This window comes from Antechinus flavipes, chromosome 1 (genome assembly GCF_016432865.1).
Source record: "Antechinus flavipes isolate AdamAnt ecotype Samford, QLD, Australia chromosome 1, AdamAnt_v2, whole genome shotgun sequence".
Taxonomy (NCBI): Eukaryota; Metazoa; Chordata; class Mammalia; order Dasyuromorphia; family Dasyuridae; genus Antechinus; species Antechinus flavipes.
Genome location: NC_067398.1, coordinates 552,443,171 through 552,460,796, shown reverse-complemented (window position 1 = coordinate 552,460,796; position 17,626 = coordinate 552,443,171). Strand labels below are relative to the sequence as shown.

Here is a 17,626-nt window from a genome sequence, read left to right as displayed (position 1 = left end):
AGTTCCCCCCACACACACACACACAAACACTCATGGATTTCCTCCATTATCTTCTCCCCCAACCTTTTCCTTCCCTCTTTATACCATTCCCATTAATCTGTACACCTTATCCTGTTGATCCAAATACCCTTCTGTATCCCCATGTGTATCATGTTATCCTTTTCCTCCCTTTTTTATCCTTTTCTCTTTAATCTATATACTTTGTCCCACTACCATCACTCTATGCTCATATATTTTACCTTATCTTTTATCCTTTGCCCATTAATCTACATACCTTATCCCACTGCCATAAATATTTATATCCTTCTATACCTCATCTTGTCCTAATCCCTCTCCCCATATTTCTTTATAAATTTTGAAGGGTATGTTCTCTATTTAATCCATTCCTGATGTGAATGAGTAGGTTTTCAGAGCTACAAGCTCTTGTCCCCCTTCTAATTAATGCTTCTGGCTTGGTTCTTCCTCTGCACCTCATTCGTATGGCATAATTACTATTTTTGCCTTTTTCTAAATAATTTTGCTTTGTAGAATCAGATGACAGGCAATTCTGTCCCAATCATTCTTTTGAGCTACCCAATTACTGAAATCAGTCTTAAACTATGGTATACATTTCTATGTAAAAAACAGAAAACAATTTGTCCATGTTGAATTCCTTGAAATTAATCTTTGGTATTGGCTCGGATTTGGTTGGGACAGAGTCCTAAAAATCTGCAAGTTCATTAAATGTCTATAATTTTTGATTTATTATAGATAATTTTACTGGATATGCTATTTTTTACCACAAGCCTTGTTCTTCTGATTACCACGGCATGGTCTTTTTGTGACTGTTGATAAATTTTGTACAATTCAAATTGTAGCTCAAGCATATTTGAATTGGTTTTTGTTGTTGTTATTGTTATTTATATATTTATTTTTTCAAAATTTTCTTTGATTTTTGAAATTGGGCAATAATATTCCTGTGTGTTTTTCCACAAGGATGTCTTTGACATGGGGATCAGATTTTTTGTTTTGTTTTGTTTTTACATTGCCCTCATCTTCTGTCACTCCAGGTCAGTTTTCTTGGATTAGCTCTTACATTATTGTGTCAAGGTTCTTTTTTTGGTCACAGCTTTCAGATAGCCCAAATATTCTTATATTTTGATCTGTTCTCCAGAGCTGTTGTTTTTCATATAAGATGTTTCACATTCTGTTCTATTTTTTCCATTCTTTTTATTTTGTTTTGTTATTTCTTAATCTCTTATATCTTCTCTGGCTTCCTCTTACCTAATTCTAATTTTCAAAGAATTACTTCTTTATGACTATCTCCTTTTCTAGTTTAACTTTTTTTTCCCCATAATCATCTTATTTTTCTTAGATGGTACTCATTTTTTAATTTACTTATTTGCTTGTTTGTTTATTTATTAGTTTTCTTACCATCTCATTTTATATTTAAAGTCTTTTTCTGTATTCTTCTATAAATTTTTTATGCCAGGTAGCCATGTAATGTTAGACTTTGGAGTAAAAGAGACTTTTTTTTTTTTACTTCACTGTCCTCTGAAGATAAATCCCATTCTTCTCTATTACCATGGTTTCCTGTGGTTAGGATTTTTTCTTCCTTGCCTGTTGATTTTTTTTTTTAAATTTTAAATAAGAACTGTTAGTGTAAGCATCCTCTAATCCTGGGTTTGGGAGGATGGTACCTCTTCACTTCAACTCTCTCTTTTGACCTGGAACTCCAAACCAAAAAGCTCTACCCTCCTGCAGGTGCCTGCAACCATCAGTGTCCCTGCTCCACTGCTTTTAAATATGCTCCACTCATTGGATATGCTGTTTTTTTCTTGTAAGGAGCCTTGTCTCAGCAGCACAGTGAGGCCTGCTGTTCCTGCTCAGTAGAATTTTCCTCAGTTTTCCTGGACTCAAATCCCCAGTTTTCTGATGCTATCAAGGAGGTGAAAATTCCTGTGGTTCTGACTGAGGTTCCATTCAAAAACCCAGGCTAGTCTCAGATTCTCCACTTGTATCTATGAAGCTAGCCTGAAAATGTTTGCACTTTACAGTAGTTAATCCTCATCCTGCAGTCTTTCCTTGGATCTTTTCAGGTTCCCAGGAGGACCCCTGTTCTATTCCAAATTTTCTTTGTTTTTCACCACTCTGTGTTCACCCTGAGACACAAATTTCTGTTTGTGGGGGAAATCTAGAGAGCGTGAAATTTTCTGATCTACTTTGTCGTCTTCCTAGAATGCTCACTCTCAAAAAATCATCAAGGAAAACTGCCCTGTAATCCTAAAACCAATGGGTAAAATAGAAATTGAAGGAATCCACTGCTCACCTCCTGAAAGAGACCACAAAATGAAAATTGTCAGGAATATTATAGCCAAATTCTGGAGCTCCCAGGTCAAGGAGAGAATATTGCTAATACCCCAAAAGAAATAATTCACATATCATGGAGCCACAGTCAGGATAATACTAGGTAATAGCTTCTACAATAAAGAATTGGAGGGTTAGGAAAATAATATTATAGATGGCAAAGGAGCTAGGATTACAACCTAGAATAAACTATGCAGCAAAACTGAATATAATCATTCAGGGTAAGAACTAGATATTTAACAAAATTGAGGACTTTAAAGAATTTCTGATGAAAAGACTGGAATTGAATAGAAAATTTGATATTTAAACAAAAGATCCAAAAGAAACATCAACTAGGAAAGACAAATTAAATTGCCTGTTGCAATTATAATGCCTTGGCATGGGTCTGAGACTTCTTCTTGCACTGGCACTAAGCCTCTTCCTGCACACGAATGCTCTCTGAGGTATATTGTATTCCTGTGTAGACAAGATTATATATGTATATGCAGAATTATATAAAAATAAATATATAAATTATATTCTATATAATTTCTAGACAGTAGACCCTAACAAAACAACTCTGCAAATTACTACAGGTATTATTCTCATTTTGCAAATGGGGAAACTGAGTCTTAGAAATTATATGATTTATCCAAGATCTCCTAAGTAATGTAAGAAATATTTAAATTTAGTTCTTCCTAAATTCAAAAGTTCAGTTTTCTAAATCACCATTTCATATTTTAAGAAAAGAGTGAAGCTACAAAGAGATTTTGTGCTAGGAGAGGAAGAGAAAGTTGAAGGAACTTCATCAGATGGGATTGGTATCAATAAAGTAGTAAATAAACAGTCATCTGCTTAGAGTGAGATTAAGAACAGCTGTTAAAATTTTAAGGATAGTGAAAAAAGTTTATAATCACAAGCTTTGAAAAAAATAGGAGTAACATTATATGTCTTTAGGAAAGCCTATCTACATCTTCAGTTGAAGGCTGAATTATCAATTGCTGAGGATGCTAGGATGGGATTCTTATTCAGGTACAAGTTGGACTGGGTGATCTACCTCTGAGATCTCTTCCAATTCTGATATTCTTAGATTCTTTGATAAAAATTCAACAAAGAATAAATTAAAGGATTGCTGATTAGTAGACAATGAAGACCCTACCACGTTTAAATACCATAACTAATAGTAGTTCTACATTGCATTTAACTTTTTCAGTAATACTTTTAAAGTGGAGAAATAAATAGAAGAAATGATCAATATGTGAGAGTGGAGAATTATGGGAAAATTGAATAATTATGAGTAATTAGAGATTGGTGGCAAGCATATTTTGAAATGATTGATTGTATTGTCTAGGCTAAATAAGGTGATGCCAGAATCGGTATGATGGAATAAGAGAGAGGGATAGAGAAGGTAAACACATATTCAGGTGACAAGTAAGAGGACTTTGAGTTGGTTGCTAAAACCATTTGTCTTTTCTGCTAGTTAAAAAGTTGGTGCTATACTAGTTAGTGTTTCTTCCATTTTCTCTAGAAGTTCTTTCATTATTAGTGGCTCCATTTTTTACTTGATTTCTTGCTACAAGCATTCCATACATCTCTCATCTACTCTTCCAGTTATTCCCAATACTTTATTCTGACCCCTCTTTTTTTCTCTATAATTTCCACAATGCCTTTCCTTTCCCATCTTTTTTTTTCCCCCTGTTGATTTCCCTCTGCTTTTTGGTGTTGATCTAAGTAAACTTGGATCTTATTAGCAATGAGAAAAGTTTCTGGTTTTTTTTAGTCAGTAATTAGATCAGATACTTTTGAGTAATATTTAATCTTTATCTCATAGTCTTAATATTATCCATTGGTACCTGTGGCCACAGGTCTCCTTCTCTTTATCTTTGATGTTGGTTAGTTAGAAATTCCAGACATCTAGAATTTCCCTAAAAGTGAAGATCAGATGACATAATTTTCCTGATTCTCTTCCTTGTAAAGACTCCCTTCTACCTCAAATTTCCTTACATTAATATAACTGAATATATGGTGTGTTCTCTCCAGTGAAATGCCAGCTTTGTAAAAAGAGGTCTTACTTTTTTTTCACATCCCTAGCTCATAGCAAATACCTAACAAATGAATAAATTAAGTATCTGCAATTGGAGCAACATTCAAACTAAACATTTATTAAGTATCTACAATGTACCAGGCATTTTGCTAAGCAATGAGAATACAAAAAAGGTAAGAGAATGGTCCATGCTCTCAATAGCAAATAAATATGTACAAACAAACTCTAGATAGGATAAACAGGAAAAAAAAATGGAAAGGGATAACACTAGATTAAAACCATGTTCTTTAGTCCAAAAATAAAATGTTTGTAATCCTTAGATTTCTGTATTAAAAAATGAAGAATGACTCTTTAAATAAAAGTTTAAATAAATTTCCATATGATAGTTTAGTGATTGTTACCTTTACTAATTAAGCAAATTCAATAAGCATTTTTAAAAGTTCCCACTGTTTATGTTTGCTATATAAACACTTTAATGTTCATTGTAATGCTAATTACAATGACCAAGAAGTTTGATTCTACAGAATCTTTGAGAAAATGCAGCTTCCCTTCATTGCAGTTCTGAAGGGATATGAGTATTCAACATTTTTTCAGATATGTTGTGTTAGTTGGTTTTGCTATTGTTTTCCCTCCCAATCTGTTTTACAAGACATGATTTGCTAGATAAGTGAGGGGAAAGGGATATATTTAGAAAAGAATATAAAACAAAAATCAATAAAAATAACATTTTTAAAAGGTGAGATTTTGCAAAGTAGTATAGGGGGAAATTTTCTGAAGAAGGAAAGAACATTTTTTTAGTATTCTGGAATCAATGAAGACTTCATTTGAACCAGAGCTTGAAAGACAAATGGGTTATTATATAAATGAAAAGAGGCAACTTGAGGAGAGAAAAAAATGTTAGTACAAGAAAGAGATGGGATAACTGTTATTTGTTGGAAGTGGTGGAAGATATACAGTTGAGCACAGTGGAAAGAATTGAACTTTGAAACTAAGAGGTTGCATTAGCCTTGGAAGGAAAATAGAGATACTTCCTCTGAGACAGGAATAAAAAGGAAAAAGTATTGGGAAAAGACAGGGGTAAAAGAAGAATCTGAAACTCATTTAAGATGGTATCAGACTTTCAATGAAATAAGTAAAGACATCTAATAAGTAGATTAATAGCCAGAATATAGTTGGAAATTTGAGGAAAGTGGGAAAAAGTTTTTGGAAATACTACCTTGGGAAAAAAAGATGACCCCGCAATAATGATAACATCAGATTTTAGTGAATCTGAATTACTTCAGTGATTACAAATAAGTCTATGAAAATTTGTAGGATGGACATAATAATAGTAAATTAAGGTAGCAAGTTTGTGGGTTGTGAGCAAAAATATTGTTGAAATGGCTATTGCTATATTGTCAGTTTGAATCTAGAACTACTTGAAACTAGACTTTGAATGCTGGAGCAGGCAAATAGGAAAGGTCAGAAGACTAGAAATTATAATAAAAGCTGTAAAGTTGAGGGATTGAGGAGATGATCTAATGATTTAGGATTATGGATGTTGTAAGGTGTTAACTTTTATAGTTTTAAGATCTTAGAGAATAATGAAGTACATGGTCTTTCTGAGAGGTGCTTAGAGAGAAGGTTGAAAGTGAAGGTCCTTGGACTTGAGGAGACTGTGAGCCTATACTTTCTTTAGAACATTAAAATCATTGAGACTAATGCTAAAGAATTGGAATAGAGTAGAAGACTGGAGAAAAAAAGAATCTCCAGAAGATATTCAGATAATTAATAATCTCCCTTTAATACAATACCTACTTTTTTTATTACAATGTCTTGTTTTCATTCCAGGTTAACGGCTTGCTTCCCCAAACTCATCTAATTTGTTCTTTTTTTCCAAATGACATTCTCTCTTCATTTTCTTCCTCTACTGATCTTCCATATGCTTCCCCATATTTTCTCTTAGGTTCCTAAGGTTTCAATTCACATGAATATACATACCTTGTTCATACACGGTGATACTCCACATTCCTTTTATCTAGTCTCTCCCTTTTTCATTTCTTAACTGGTTTCACTGCTGTAAGACTTCTTTGACTTACCCAATATGCACCAAGAGAGCCCTGCAAAAGCCTTTCAGCCATGATATTCTACCTTATCATCACTTTCTCTTCCTCATTTTTCACTTGATTGTATGATTTTGTCATTTCTCTAACTTTTTTCCTGTTACCATGTTGGATCTCTTCCCTGGACACCCCCATCCCCTACTTTTCTGTTATCTTCCCCCATTACATTACATTACATTAAACCAGTGGTTCTCAAAGTGTGGTTCTCAAAGTGTGGTGCAGTGAATCCTGGAAGGTCTCTGAAATCCTTTCAGAGGGTCTACAAATTCAAAATTAGTTTTTTTCTATTTATGATAAATATCTATTATATAACCTATATAAACAAAAACTCTTTGGACATATTCTCAATAGTTGTTAATACCATAAAGATACTGAGAAAAAGACTTTGAGAACCACTGCATTAGACTGTAAATCCCTTGAGGACAGGCACAGTCCTGACTTTTTTTTTTTTTTTTTGACTTTGTGTATCTACTATTTAATACAATGTCTGGCACATGGTATGTGCTTAATAAACATTTATTGCTTTTAAAAATGATTATATTTATCCAGAGCCATGTTCTAGTCATGACTACCATACCACTAAGTTTCAGTAATCAAAGTCAAATTTTCCTCCTTGCCTTGCATTTATTTTCCAAACTTTTTTTTTTTAATTTGTGTAGCTGAGAAGTGCTCCTTTTTCTTGAGTAATTTATTATGTGAATTATTGGCCCCATGTTTTCCTGTTCTTATTTTCTACTCTCCATGGTGTCAAGATTGACAGATAGATTATGTGGAAAATTCTGCCCTTTCCCTTCATTTTCAATTAAAGCCCCCTTGGATCTTGTTCACAAGACATCAGGAAAATAAGTCTTTTTCAGCATTTTTAATATGAATTTCTTCTCTGATCAACTCATTATTTCTAAATTTTAAGCAATACTATAGAAATCTAAAACCCATCAGATGCTATTATTTTACCAGTTGTTCATTTCCCAAATCATCTTCTTTCTAACTCCCCTACATTAAAGCAGCAGTGGTGATGAAATCTCTATGAAAAATCTTCAGTTTTTGCTTATGATCACATATTCTTGGTAAAATTTTCTGTGTTCTTTAAAGGGCATCATTTGTCCCCAAATGAGTCATCAGAAATTTGTGGTTATTAAGTCTAATTTGTTTTGGGAGAGTCTCTGCTATATCTCCTTGAAGTTATCATATCTGCAGAAAGAAAGCTGGATCTGAAGTCAGGAAACATGAGTTTGAATCCCATCTCGAATCCTTAATTAGCTTTGTGTTCATGGGGAAGTCATTTTACATCTCTGATCCTCATCTATCTGTTTTGCAAAATGGGGATTTTAAGGTCTGGGCTAGCTTTCTGGAGGTATTCCAGAAGGACCTTGGTCTCAGCAGGATAGACACCACGAGAATGGACAAGAATAGAATCCAAAGTCTTTATTGTCTCTTACACAGTTTGTGTCTGTCATAGTCTGACCCAGTCTCCCCCAGTCTCCTCCAGCAGTCTGCCAATCTGCCAGTCTCAACCAGTCTCCCCTCTAGTCTGATTTTGTCCCCAGTTTAAATATTCTATTACAATTACATCATTACAGTATACTGAGCATAAACCAGTCAAGAGGGATTATATATCAAATTAGAATGATTATATCATTATACCATACTAGATATATGTGAACTAGAGAATCATTATCTCATCAATTCCATTGAGTTAACACCTTGTTTCAAGTATACCTCTTTCAAGTATACTTCTCTATATTTCAGCCCAGTATGTCCGGTTTTACTAGATCACTTACACATCAGCAAACATAATAATGAAGATAGCAGCTTAACCTCACAAGGCAGTTGTAAGACTTAATGAAGTAATGCATAGGCATTTTATTCCCTAACAAAGACAGAAGGATAATATGAAATAAATTAGCATTTTAAAATTACTGACTTTACAAAAACATGGATTCACAGTGAATTATTTAGTAGCTAATCTGAACTGATTGGTTAATAGGCTTAAGAAGGAATTCAGAATACATCGCTGATTTAAAAAATATATATATTTTCAGATCATTCACTTGAGATAGATGCATGTTATTTTTTTTAAATAAGTGAATAAAGTCATTTGTCTGTGTCTTGGAATTCCAGAATCCAAGCCTTTAATATCTGGGAAAATTAAATTGACTTAACCTTTAAAACTCGATCTAGGAAATAGGTAACATATCAGCCCATTTAGCTTACTATATCTACTAGGTGGCACCAGATACCAAATAATGCTCTACCTTCACATCCTGTCCAGCCATCCAGCAAAGCTACTATGCCATTGTCCTGCTTCTGCTCTTCCTCCTTTACTGCACCTTTCTTCTTCCTCTGTATTTCTTTATTACTAATGAAGGCATCTCCAACCTTCCAGTTATCCAGGTTTGCAACTCCAACATCTCGCTCTCCATCCTACATTCTGGATACTAGTCATTTGCCAAATCTTATTATTTCTCTCTCCACAAAATCTGTTGTCTTTTTTTTTTCTACTTATACAACCAACATTTTAGGTTAGGTCATTATCACTTCTCCTTGGCTTATTACAGTACTCTTCTAATTGGTCTTCCTACCTTAAGTCTTTATTCTTTCTTATTATCTTTTCTAATCCATTCTCTACAGAGTTATCAATGCGATATTTCTAAAGTGTAGATCTGGTCATTTTGTCTCTCTTTACATATACAAAATCTTTGGGCTCTCTAAGGTTTTACATACATATATATATATATATATATATGTGTATGTTATCCCTAAAAAGCAGTTTTTATGTTCATTTTATAATTTAATCTGGTGGCAAATGTATGTAATTCATAAATATATTTATTTAAGTTGTGTGTTCATGTTTTTCAATTGATAAGTGAGTTCATTCAAAAAGAATATGGAAATCACTATTACTTTAACAGAGTACTTTTTTCTTCACAGATATCATAAAAGTACTTTGATAAGAACTAGTATCATTTGCATTAGACTCATATTTTATTTTTTTTATAATTCCATTGTGTTTTTCATGTTTGTTGTTATTATAGAAGCTATTTTAAAGTCATTCCAATTAAACTTTTTTTTTCCATTTCCCCCCCACAGACATTTTAGAGACTGGTGTTAAAGGAACAACAGACACAGTTAAAGGTGTGAAACGGAAAAAGATTGTAACTGAAAATCATCTGAAAAAAATACCAAAATCACCCCTGAGAAATCCTCTTCAAACAAAGCTTAAGGAAAACACAGGAGAACCATCTTTTAATGTGCTTCATAGAATTTCAGGATACCAAAAGGAAGAGAATCACCTTCCAGTAGAAAATGGAAAACAATTTACCAAACAAAACGGGGAAACACCTGTAGTAACAACCAAAACCTCAAAAGCTGAAACATCAGTACCCCCAAAGAAGTTGTCTTTATCCCAGCATTCCTTGGAGTTACGCAAGTGGAGATCAGAAGGCTCTGATTCAGGAGAGCTCAATTTGTCTGCTGAACAATGTGTTTCTAGTTCTATGTCAAGTGTGACTAAGACTGACAACAGCGAATGTATTACTTTTAATTGTAGTACTACTTCATCTTCATATACAAGCACTGCATTTGATGTCTTATTGAAAGCCATGGAGCCAGAGCTGAGTACCTTATCACAAAAGGGGCCTTCCTGTGCTATAAAGGTAGAAAAACTGAGACCAAATAAAGTTACACAATCTCCTTCTAAACTAAAAAACAGTCAGAGTGCTCCAAATCACTCTTTGTCACACCAAGAATTTGTTCCTGATTCACAGGTTGCTCCTTGTACCCTACAAACTGTACATGTGTCTGCTGCTGGCAAGAATGAACAAGCACCAATTCAGTCGGTTTCTCCTTCACAAACTATACATGAGCAATTTGTTTCTAAATCTAGCCAACATGATCAGCTTTCAGTATGTCCAGGTTTTACTAGATCACTTACACATCAGCAAAGTCAAGATGCTCTACAAATCCCACATGTATACAATATAGCGGTGACTTCCTCTATAAATCATACCCCACTTTCTAATGTATCTCAGGTTATTGCTCAGAACCATCCAGTGGATTCTTCTTCACCAATATCAGTAAGTCCAACCAATTCCACACAATTACCTATAGCCCCAATGTATAATTCAGCTCAAGTTGCTTCCATTGTTAATCACAGTGTTGAACAAATGTATAATCTAATTTTGAAAGATCAGAAGCCCAAAAAGCAAGGAAAATATATATGTGAATATTGCAGTAGAGCTTGTGCAAAACCTAGTGTTCTTTTAAAGCATATCCGCTCCCATACTGGAGAAAGGCCCTATCCTTGTGTAACTTGTGGATTTTCATTTAAGACTAAAAGCAACTTATATAAGCACAAAAAATCTCATGCACATGCTATCAAACTGGGACTTGTCTTACAGCCAGATTCAAGTGGCTTATTCTTATCACATGAATCAGCTAAAGCACTTACTATTCATTCAGATGTTGAAGAAAGTGGTGAAAGTGATGATGAAGGTACTGCTGATGAAAGACAAGATGACCAAGGTTCCATAGAATTGGAATCTACACAAATAATGAAAATTATATCAAATTCTGAAACTTTACAGAAATCAAGTTCTATTTCAACCAATCCAGATCATGTATTAGGTGACTTTTCACTACAGGAAAAATCTTCAGAATTACAAGGAAGAACAGCACTACCTAAAGTAGTAGTTCACCCAGCGAATATTTCCCCTTTAAGAGCTGAAAGTCCAAAAGTTACAGATTCCACTCCTGAACTTTCTAATATACAAAAGCCAAGGGACATTCAAGTTACAAACACAAAGTCAAATTTAGACTATGTCTCTTGCTTAGAGACTGATGATAAACCCTACCAGAAAGGGGATGTCACACAATTGGAAGAAAAGCAAGAATCTCATGTTGGACCAATACATGCACAACTACAAAGACAACAGGCTACTGATTGTTCCCAAGAGCAACAAGGAAAGCATTTGCTGAGCCCTAGAAGTTTGGGAAGCACAGATTCAGGTTACTTTTCACGCTCTGAAAGTACTGATCAGACAATGAGTCCACCTCCTCCCTTTGTACGAGTATTATCCACCACCGAAAAAGATTCACATAAAAATAATGGACCTTATACAATTCCTGTCAGTACAGCACCATCTTCTACTGCACAGGCAGCCTCTGGGGAAAAAGCATTGATTTTATCTAGTCTAATGCGGCCACCAATGGCAACAAAAACACTGGAAGAACGCATATCAAAATTAATATCAGATAATGAAGCCTTGGTAGATGATAAGCAGCTAGATAGTGTGAAACCAAGAAGAACCTCTCTCTCTCGACGAGGCAGTATAGATTCACCAAAATCATATATATTTAAAGATTCTTTCCAGTTTGACCTAAAACCCATGGGAAGGAGAACTAGTTCAAGTTCTGATATACCAAAGTCCCCTTTCACACCTACTGAGAAATCTAAACAAGTTTTTCTTTTGTCTGTACCTTCCCTTGACTGTTTACCTATAACAAGAAGTAATTCTATGCCTACTACAGGTTATTCAGCTGTACCTGCAAATATAATACCACCACCTCATCCACTAAGAGGAAGTCAATCATTTGATGATAAAATTGGTTCTTTTTATGATGATGTCTTTGTATCAGGACCTAATTCTTCAGGACAGCAAAGTGGACATCCTCGTACTCTTGTTAGACAGACAGCAATAGAAGATTCTTCTTTAAATGAAAATCATGTTCTTGGAACAACACAGTCTTCAGATGAAAGCTATCTTGGATGTAATGTTTCTAATGAAACTTTATTGCCAAGAAGTAAGTCATCTGCACAAGGATCAAATTTGGAAAAAAAGAAATCCCATCAAGGCCGAGGAACAATGTTTGAGTGTGAAACTTGTCGAAACAGATATAGGAAACTGGAAAATTTTGAAAATCACAAGAAGTTTTACTGTTCGGAGTTACATGGACCAAAAACAAAGGTAGCGATACGAGAAACTGAGCACAGTTCAGCATCTGGTAATATACAACCTCCAATCTTGCATTATAGAATGGCTGGTTCATCTGGAGTCTGGGAACAGACACCCCAGATAAGAAAAAGAAGGAAAATGAAAAGTGTTGGAGATGATGATGAGCTTCAGCAAAATGAAAGTGGAATTGCTTCAAAAATTTTAGAAGGCATTCAGTGTCAGAATATTTCAGGAAGTACTGGTTTGTCTAAACATAATGTTGACACTAGTGGAAAACAGTCTGGTTATATAACATTGCAAAAATCTCAAATTCAACTTGTTACAAGGAACACAGAACAGATTATTGAACCCAAAGTTTCTTCCATTATAGAAAAGAAAATAAATTCAGTTACCCAGGAAAAGTTAGATCTGAAAAGACAAGGGACTGGAATTTCAGTTATACAACATACCAATTCATTAAGCAAATCTACTTCCTTTGAAAAATCTGAACCTTTTGAAAGGAGCTCCCCAATTTCTTTTCAAGAATGTAAAAGATCAATAAAGCATGGGCCTTTGAAAACAATTAGAATTATTCAAGAGGATGGATATACTCCTGGAAGTGCTGTTTGCCATCCCCAACTTGTGTTGTCAGATTCATCTAGAGTAGAATTTCAAGAAAGTCCTAGAGTGGTTTCAAATGAAAGAAATCTCCTAATACAATCAAGACTAGTTCGCCAACCTAATATACAAGTCCCTGAAATATTGGTCACAGAAGAACCAGATCGTGACCATGAAATCCAAAATATTGATCAAGAAAAAACAGAAAAGTTTAATTGGCCGCAACGGAGTGAAACTTTAGCAAAATTGCCAACTGAGAAACTGCCACCCAAAAAGAAAAGAATCCGTCTAGCTGAGATGGAACATTCCTCTGCCGAATCAAGCTTTGATTCTACCCTTTCTAGGAGCTTAAGTAGGGAGAGCAGTTTATCACATACTTCAAGTTTCTCAGCTTCTTTAGACATAGAGGAAGTTTCTAAAATTGAAAATACCTCCAAAATTGAAAGTATAAATAAATCAGAGCTCCTTATGATTCCAGCTGGCTCACAAATGCTGAGTGTGCCAGGAACTCCTTACCGTGAAATGAGACGAGCTGCTTCAGAACAGATTAATTGCACACAGCCATCTATGGAGGTCTCTGACTTTAGGAGTAAATCTTTTGACTGTGGAAACACATCTCCATCCAAATCTATTCCACTTGTGGAGGTACAGACTTTGAAGCCTCCTACTGGCATTGGAATTACAGGACATGTTCCTCTTTTAGAAAGGAGGAGGGGACCTCTTGTACGTCAAATATCTCTGAACATTGCTCCAGATAGTCATCTGCCTCCTGTAATGCCATCATCTTTTCCTAATACTCTTGTATCAGATGTAACCACAGTGACATTTCATAAATCTCAGATCTCTAGTAAATCTTTAAATGACCTTGCTTCAAACTCATTGTTTCCCCAGATTCAAGTTAAGGACTTGGAGCCAGTAATCTCAAATTCTGTTTCTATAAATCCACAGCACCTTTTAGATACCAACCTAACAAACCAAATTTATCTGACCCCTGAACACCAAAATGTACAAACGTCTTTTGAAGTGACAACACAAGATAAAAAATCAGATACTGTCTCTACCACATGCTTATCTTCTGAAAGTGAGGATTGCTTTGCTCCAAAGTATCAACTTCATTTTAAAACTCTGCATTCAAGTCAGTCATGCTCAAATTCCATAAATACCTTGTCAAATCAAGTTCATCCAAATCTAGTTAGTGTGGATCAAAGTATGACTTCTTTAAAAATACCTAGTACATCTAGTTCTTGCACTTTGCCACCTCTAAAACCTGGACATTTGTGCAGTCAGTTACAGAAGATAACACCTTTTGTAGTTCCTGTTCATCTTCACAATAATGTACCACCTTATAGTCTTGCTACAGTTACATCCCTTCCACAAATTTTAGTAACCCAGGATCAATCAAATCAACCAGTTTGCAAGACAAATATGGTTACAGTGCCAACTTCAGAAAGTGCAATTCTGAAGCCAAAATCTCATCAGGATCCCCAGAATGCTTTGCCAAACCCACAAAAACAACTTGTTAATCAAAATGTGTTTTCTGAGATAGGTCACAATTTGTCACCATCGGAATCTTTGACTATAATTCAGAAAATCCCTGTCAGTGGTCTTTTTCCTCACTCAGAAGCATCAGCTTCAAGTAAAAGAATGCTTTCCCCAGCCAATAGCTTAGATATTGCCATGGAAAAACAACAGAAGCGAGCTAAAGATGAAAATGGTGCTGTTTGTATAACAGACATTAGATCATTACAACTGTTAAACATGAAAATTAGTGATTCTAATAAACACAAGAAGCCTGTTTTGGTGAGACAGGTTTGTACTATAGAGCCCGTTGAAGGTGTTCTGGATCACGAAACTATTCCACAATGTGGAAATAGAAGTGACTCTGCTGGTTTGACAGCTGGTTTATTGGGCAGGACCTCTTCAGGAAATTTGAAATCTGAAATTGTAGGACATATAAAAGAATTGCCAGAAGTAGAAAACAGTAAGGCTTCTATATCTTTAAGTCTTGCAGCTAAAGTATCACCTATATCTTCTCCAGAAAATATTCAAATTTCTCCTTTGAAAAACAGTAACCAAGAAAGGAATTCTCCAGTGGTTAAAAATAAATGTAACAAAATGAGTATTCAGGAGATAACGTCTACATCATTTCATTCAGGAGATATACACCAGTTATCCTTTCCAAGTCTAAAGACTACAACAAGTTTCACATGGTGTTACCTTGTAAAACGGAAACCGTTACATTTGCCTCAAAATGACCAAAAAACTTCAGCATATTCAGTGTGGAATATTAGTTCCAGTAATCCAAATCCACTTGGTTTGCCTACAAAAGTTGCACTTTCTCTCCTTAATTCAAAACAGAAGTTTGGAAAATCTCTGTATAGTCAAGCAATAACTTCTCATTCCAAATCAGATGTACTAGTCTATTCAAGCAAATGGAAAAACAACTTAAGCAAGGTACTTGACATGTAATTATTTTCTTAAAAAGTTCATAATAATAAGATTGTCTTTGTACGTCTAACATATTTAATTGGAAAATAATTTATTTTTGTTTAAACTACTGAGATTTGTCCTAATTAACAAATAATTATTTAAGCAAAAAGGTTAATATTTATCAAAATGTACTGTATTAAGTAACCACAAATATTCAATATATCCTTTTTCTTATATTTTCTGACACTGATAACTTGAAGAACCATTATCTTAATCCAGTGAATCATATTAAAGACAAACTTGAGTAGTACTAATAGAATAGCACAAGTAAGAGACATTATGGAAGTAAAATCCACAGCTTGGTAACTGGATATGTGCTTGTGAAGTTCAAGATGTAGTAAAAGGTAATTCAGGTTTCAAGCCTATGGTCACTGTTTGATTCTGTCACTATAAATAGCATAGCCATAGGGAGGAATCGATAGGATCAATAAAGGAGAAAGACAGCAAGTAACACTTGGTGAGTTCAGATTAGTGCTGGTTGGACTTTCAAGCAGAACTTCTGGAAGTGTGAATTTGGAGTTTGGGAAAGGAAATCTAAAGATTTGGGAAATCATTCATATAATGGTGTAATCTATAGGAGGAAAGAAGACAAAGCTTATAGAAAGAAAAGAAGATGAAAGAAAACCTAAATTTAACAGACAGTATGAGGAAGACATACTAATATGATAGTTATGATGGACAACAGAAAAAGTTCATGAAAATCTTGAGTTTTGGAGTTTTCATAGAATATAATTTAAAAGGACAAAGTATGAGGACTTCTCAGCTTAGCTACAGGTCATTTCCCTTTAGAATTCTTCCTTCATTAAGCAGAATACTTTAAAGATACTCCCTATCAAAGTAAGACGGTTTCAAGTTTTTATTTATATAGGGTTTTTGCTGCTATTGTTGCATATTTGACTTTAATCTTGAGCTAGTGTTGAATAACTTAGTAAAATTGTTAGTAACAAATATGAAACTGAGAGATATAGGAGTAAGGACATGGCAGAACAAAACTGTAGGATGGATTCTTTGAGAGAATTTGTATATCTTTTATTTTGTATCTGTCATTTTTAAAAACGATTTCTCTAACTGTTGAGTTATCAGTAGCAAGGCTTAAAAAAATACATGTATAGAATTGAATTCTAACTATGCATTACTTCAAATTGATTTTTTTTTGGTTGATTTTGCATTTTTTAGGAAATCTACTTTATAATTTTTTTTGTTGTTTTCTAACTGAAGTGAATTTATATGATTTGTTTTGTGGAGAGAATAGTTATGATAGCATCTAGAAAATTGTCCATCATGAATATACTGTATTTTTTTTCTTTCAATATTTCCCTTGTGGAGAGGAGACTGTTTTCTTGCTGTCATTCATACTTCAAGAACAATAATTTCAACTCTGAAGATATGAAAATTGAAAGACATCTTTAATAGCTCTATTTCTTGTATGTTTTTAGTTTAAAGATAGGTATATATCTCTCTTATATTCAACAATATGATTCAGTGGGTAGAACTATAAACTGAAGATTAAGAAACTTTTTTTAAAAAATTTGATCAAAGAGTGTGAATTCCTGATTTATTTTTTCTTTAAAAAAATTATGAAAAAAAAGAGAATGGTAAAGTCAGCCATTCCAAATTGGGAGTTAGTAAAAAAAAAAAAAAAAAAAAAAAAAAACATGGATAGAGGTAGCCTTAGAGTTTTCAAGCACTCTACCTTTGAAATATATCATTGGTATGACCATAGACAAATCACTTATTCTCTTAGTGCCTCCTCGATAATTCTTTGAAGGGGAGTTTCAGGGCAATTGCTGATCTCCTTTGTTGGAAAGCACATACCTGAAATCGTGCTCTGTCTTGCCCCCAAACATTTTAAAAGATTTTTAATAATTGTTAGTGACTTGCTGCAGAGTTAACTGGTATCAAAGATTCAGAAACACACACTTTCATACACTCACAAACACAAAAGAAGCAGAGCAGTCCAGTGGAAAGAACAATTGTTGTTAGAGAACGTCAATTCAAATTCCATCTCTTATTATTTGCCATAAATGTGATCTTAATTAAATCACTGAATATTTCTGGACCCCAATTTACTCATCCATAAAATGAGAAAGAATAGAGCTTAGGTGAAAGATTGA

General features: G+C 34.2%; 1 protein-coding gene across 1 annotated transcript in view; it reads left to right on the top strand.

Annotated features, from left to right (window-relative positions):
• HIVEP1 (HIVEP zinc finger 1) overlaps positions 1 to 17,626 on the top strand; it is a 184,455-nt gene that overhangs the window by 109,054 nt on the left and 57,775 nt on the right. Inside the window, exon 3 of the mRNA XM_051974025.1 lies at positions 9,562 to 15,476. Coding sequence (XP_051829985.1) covers positions 9,562 to 15,476 — 5,915 coding nt within the window. The remainder of the gene's footprint in view (positions 1 to 9,561; positions 15,477 to 17,626) is intronic.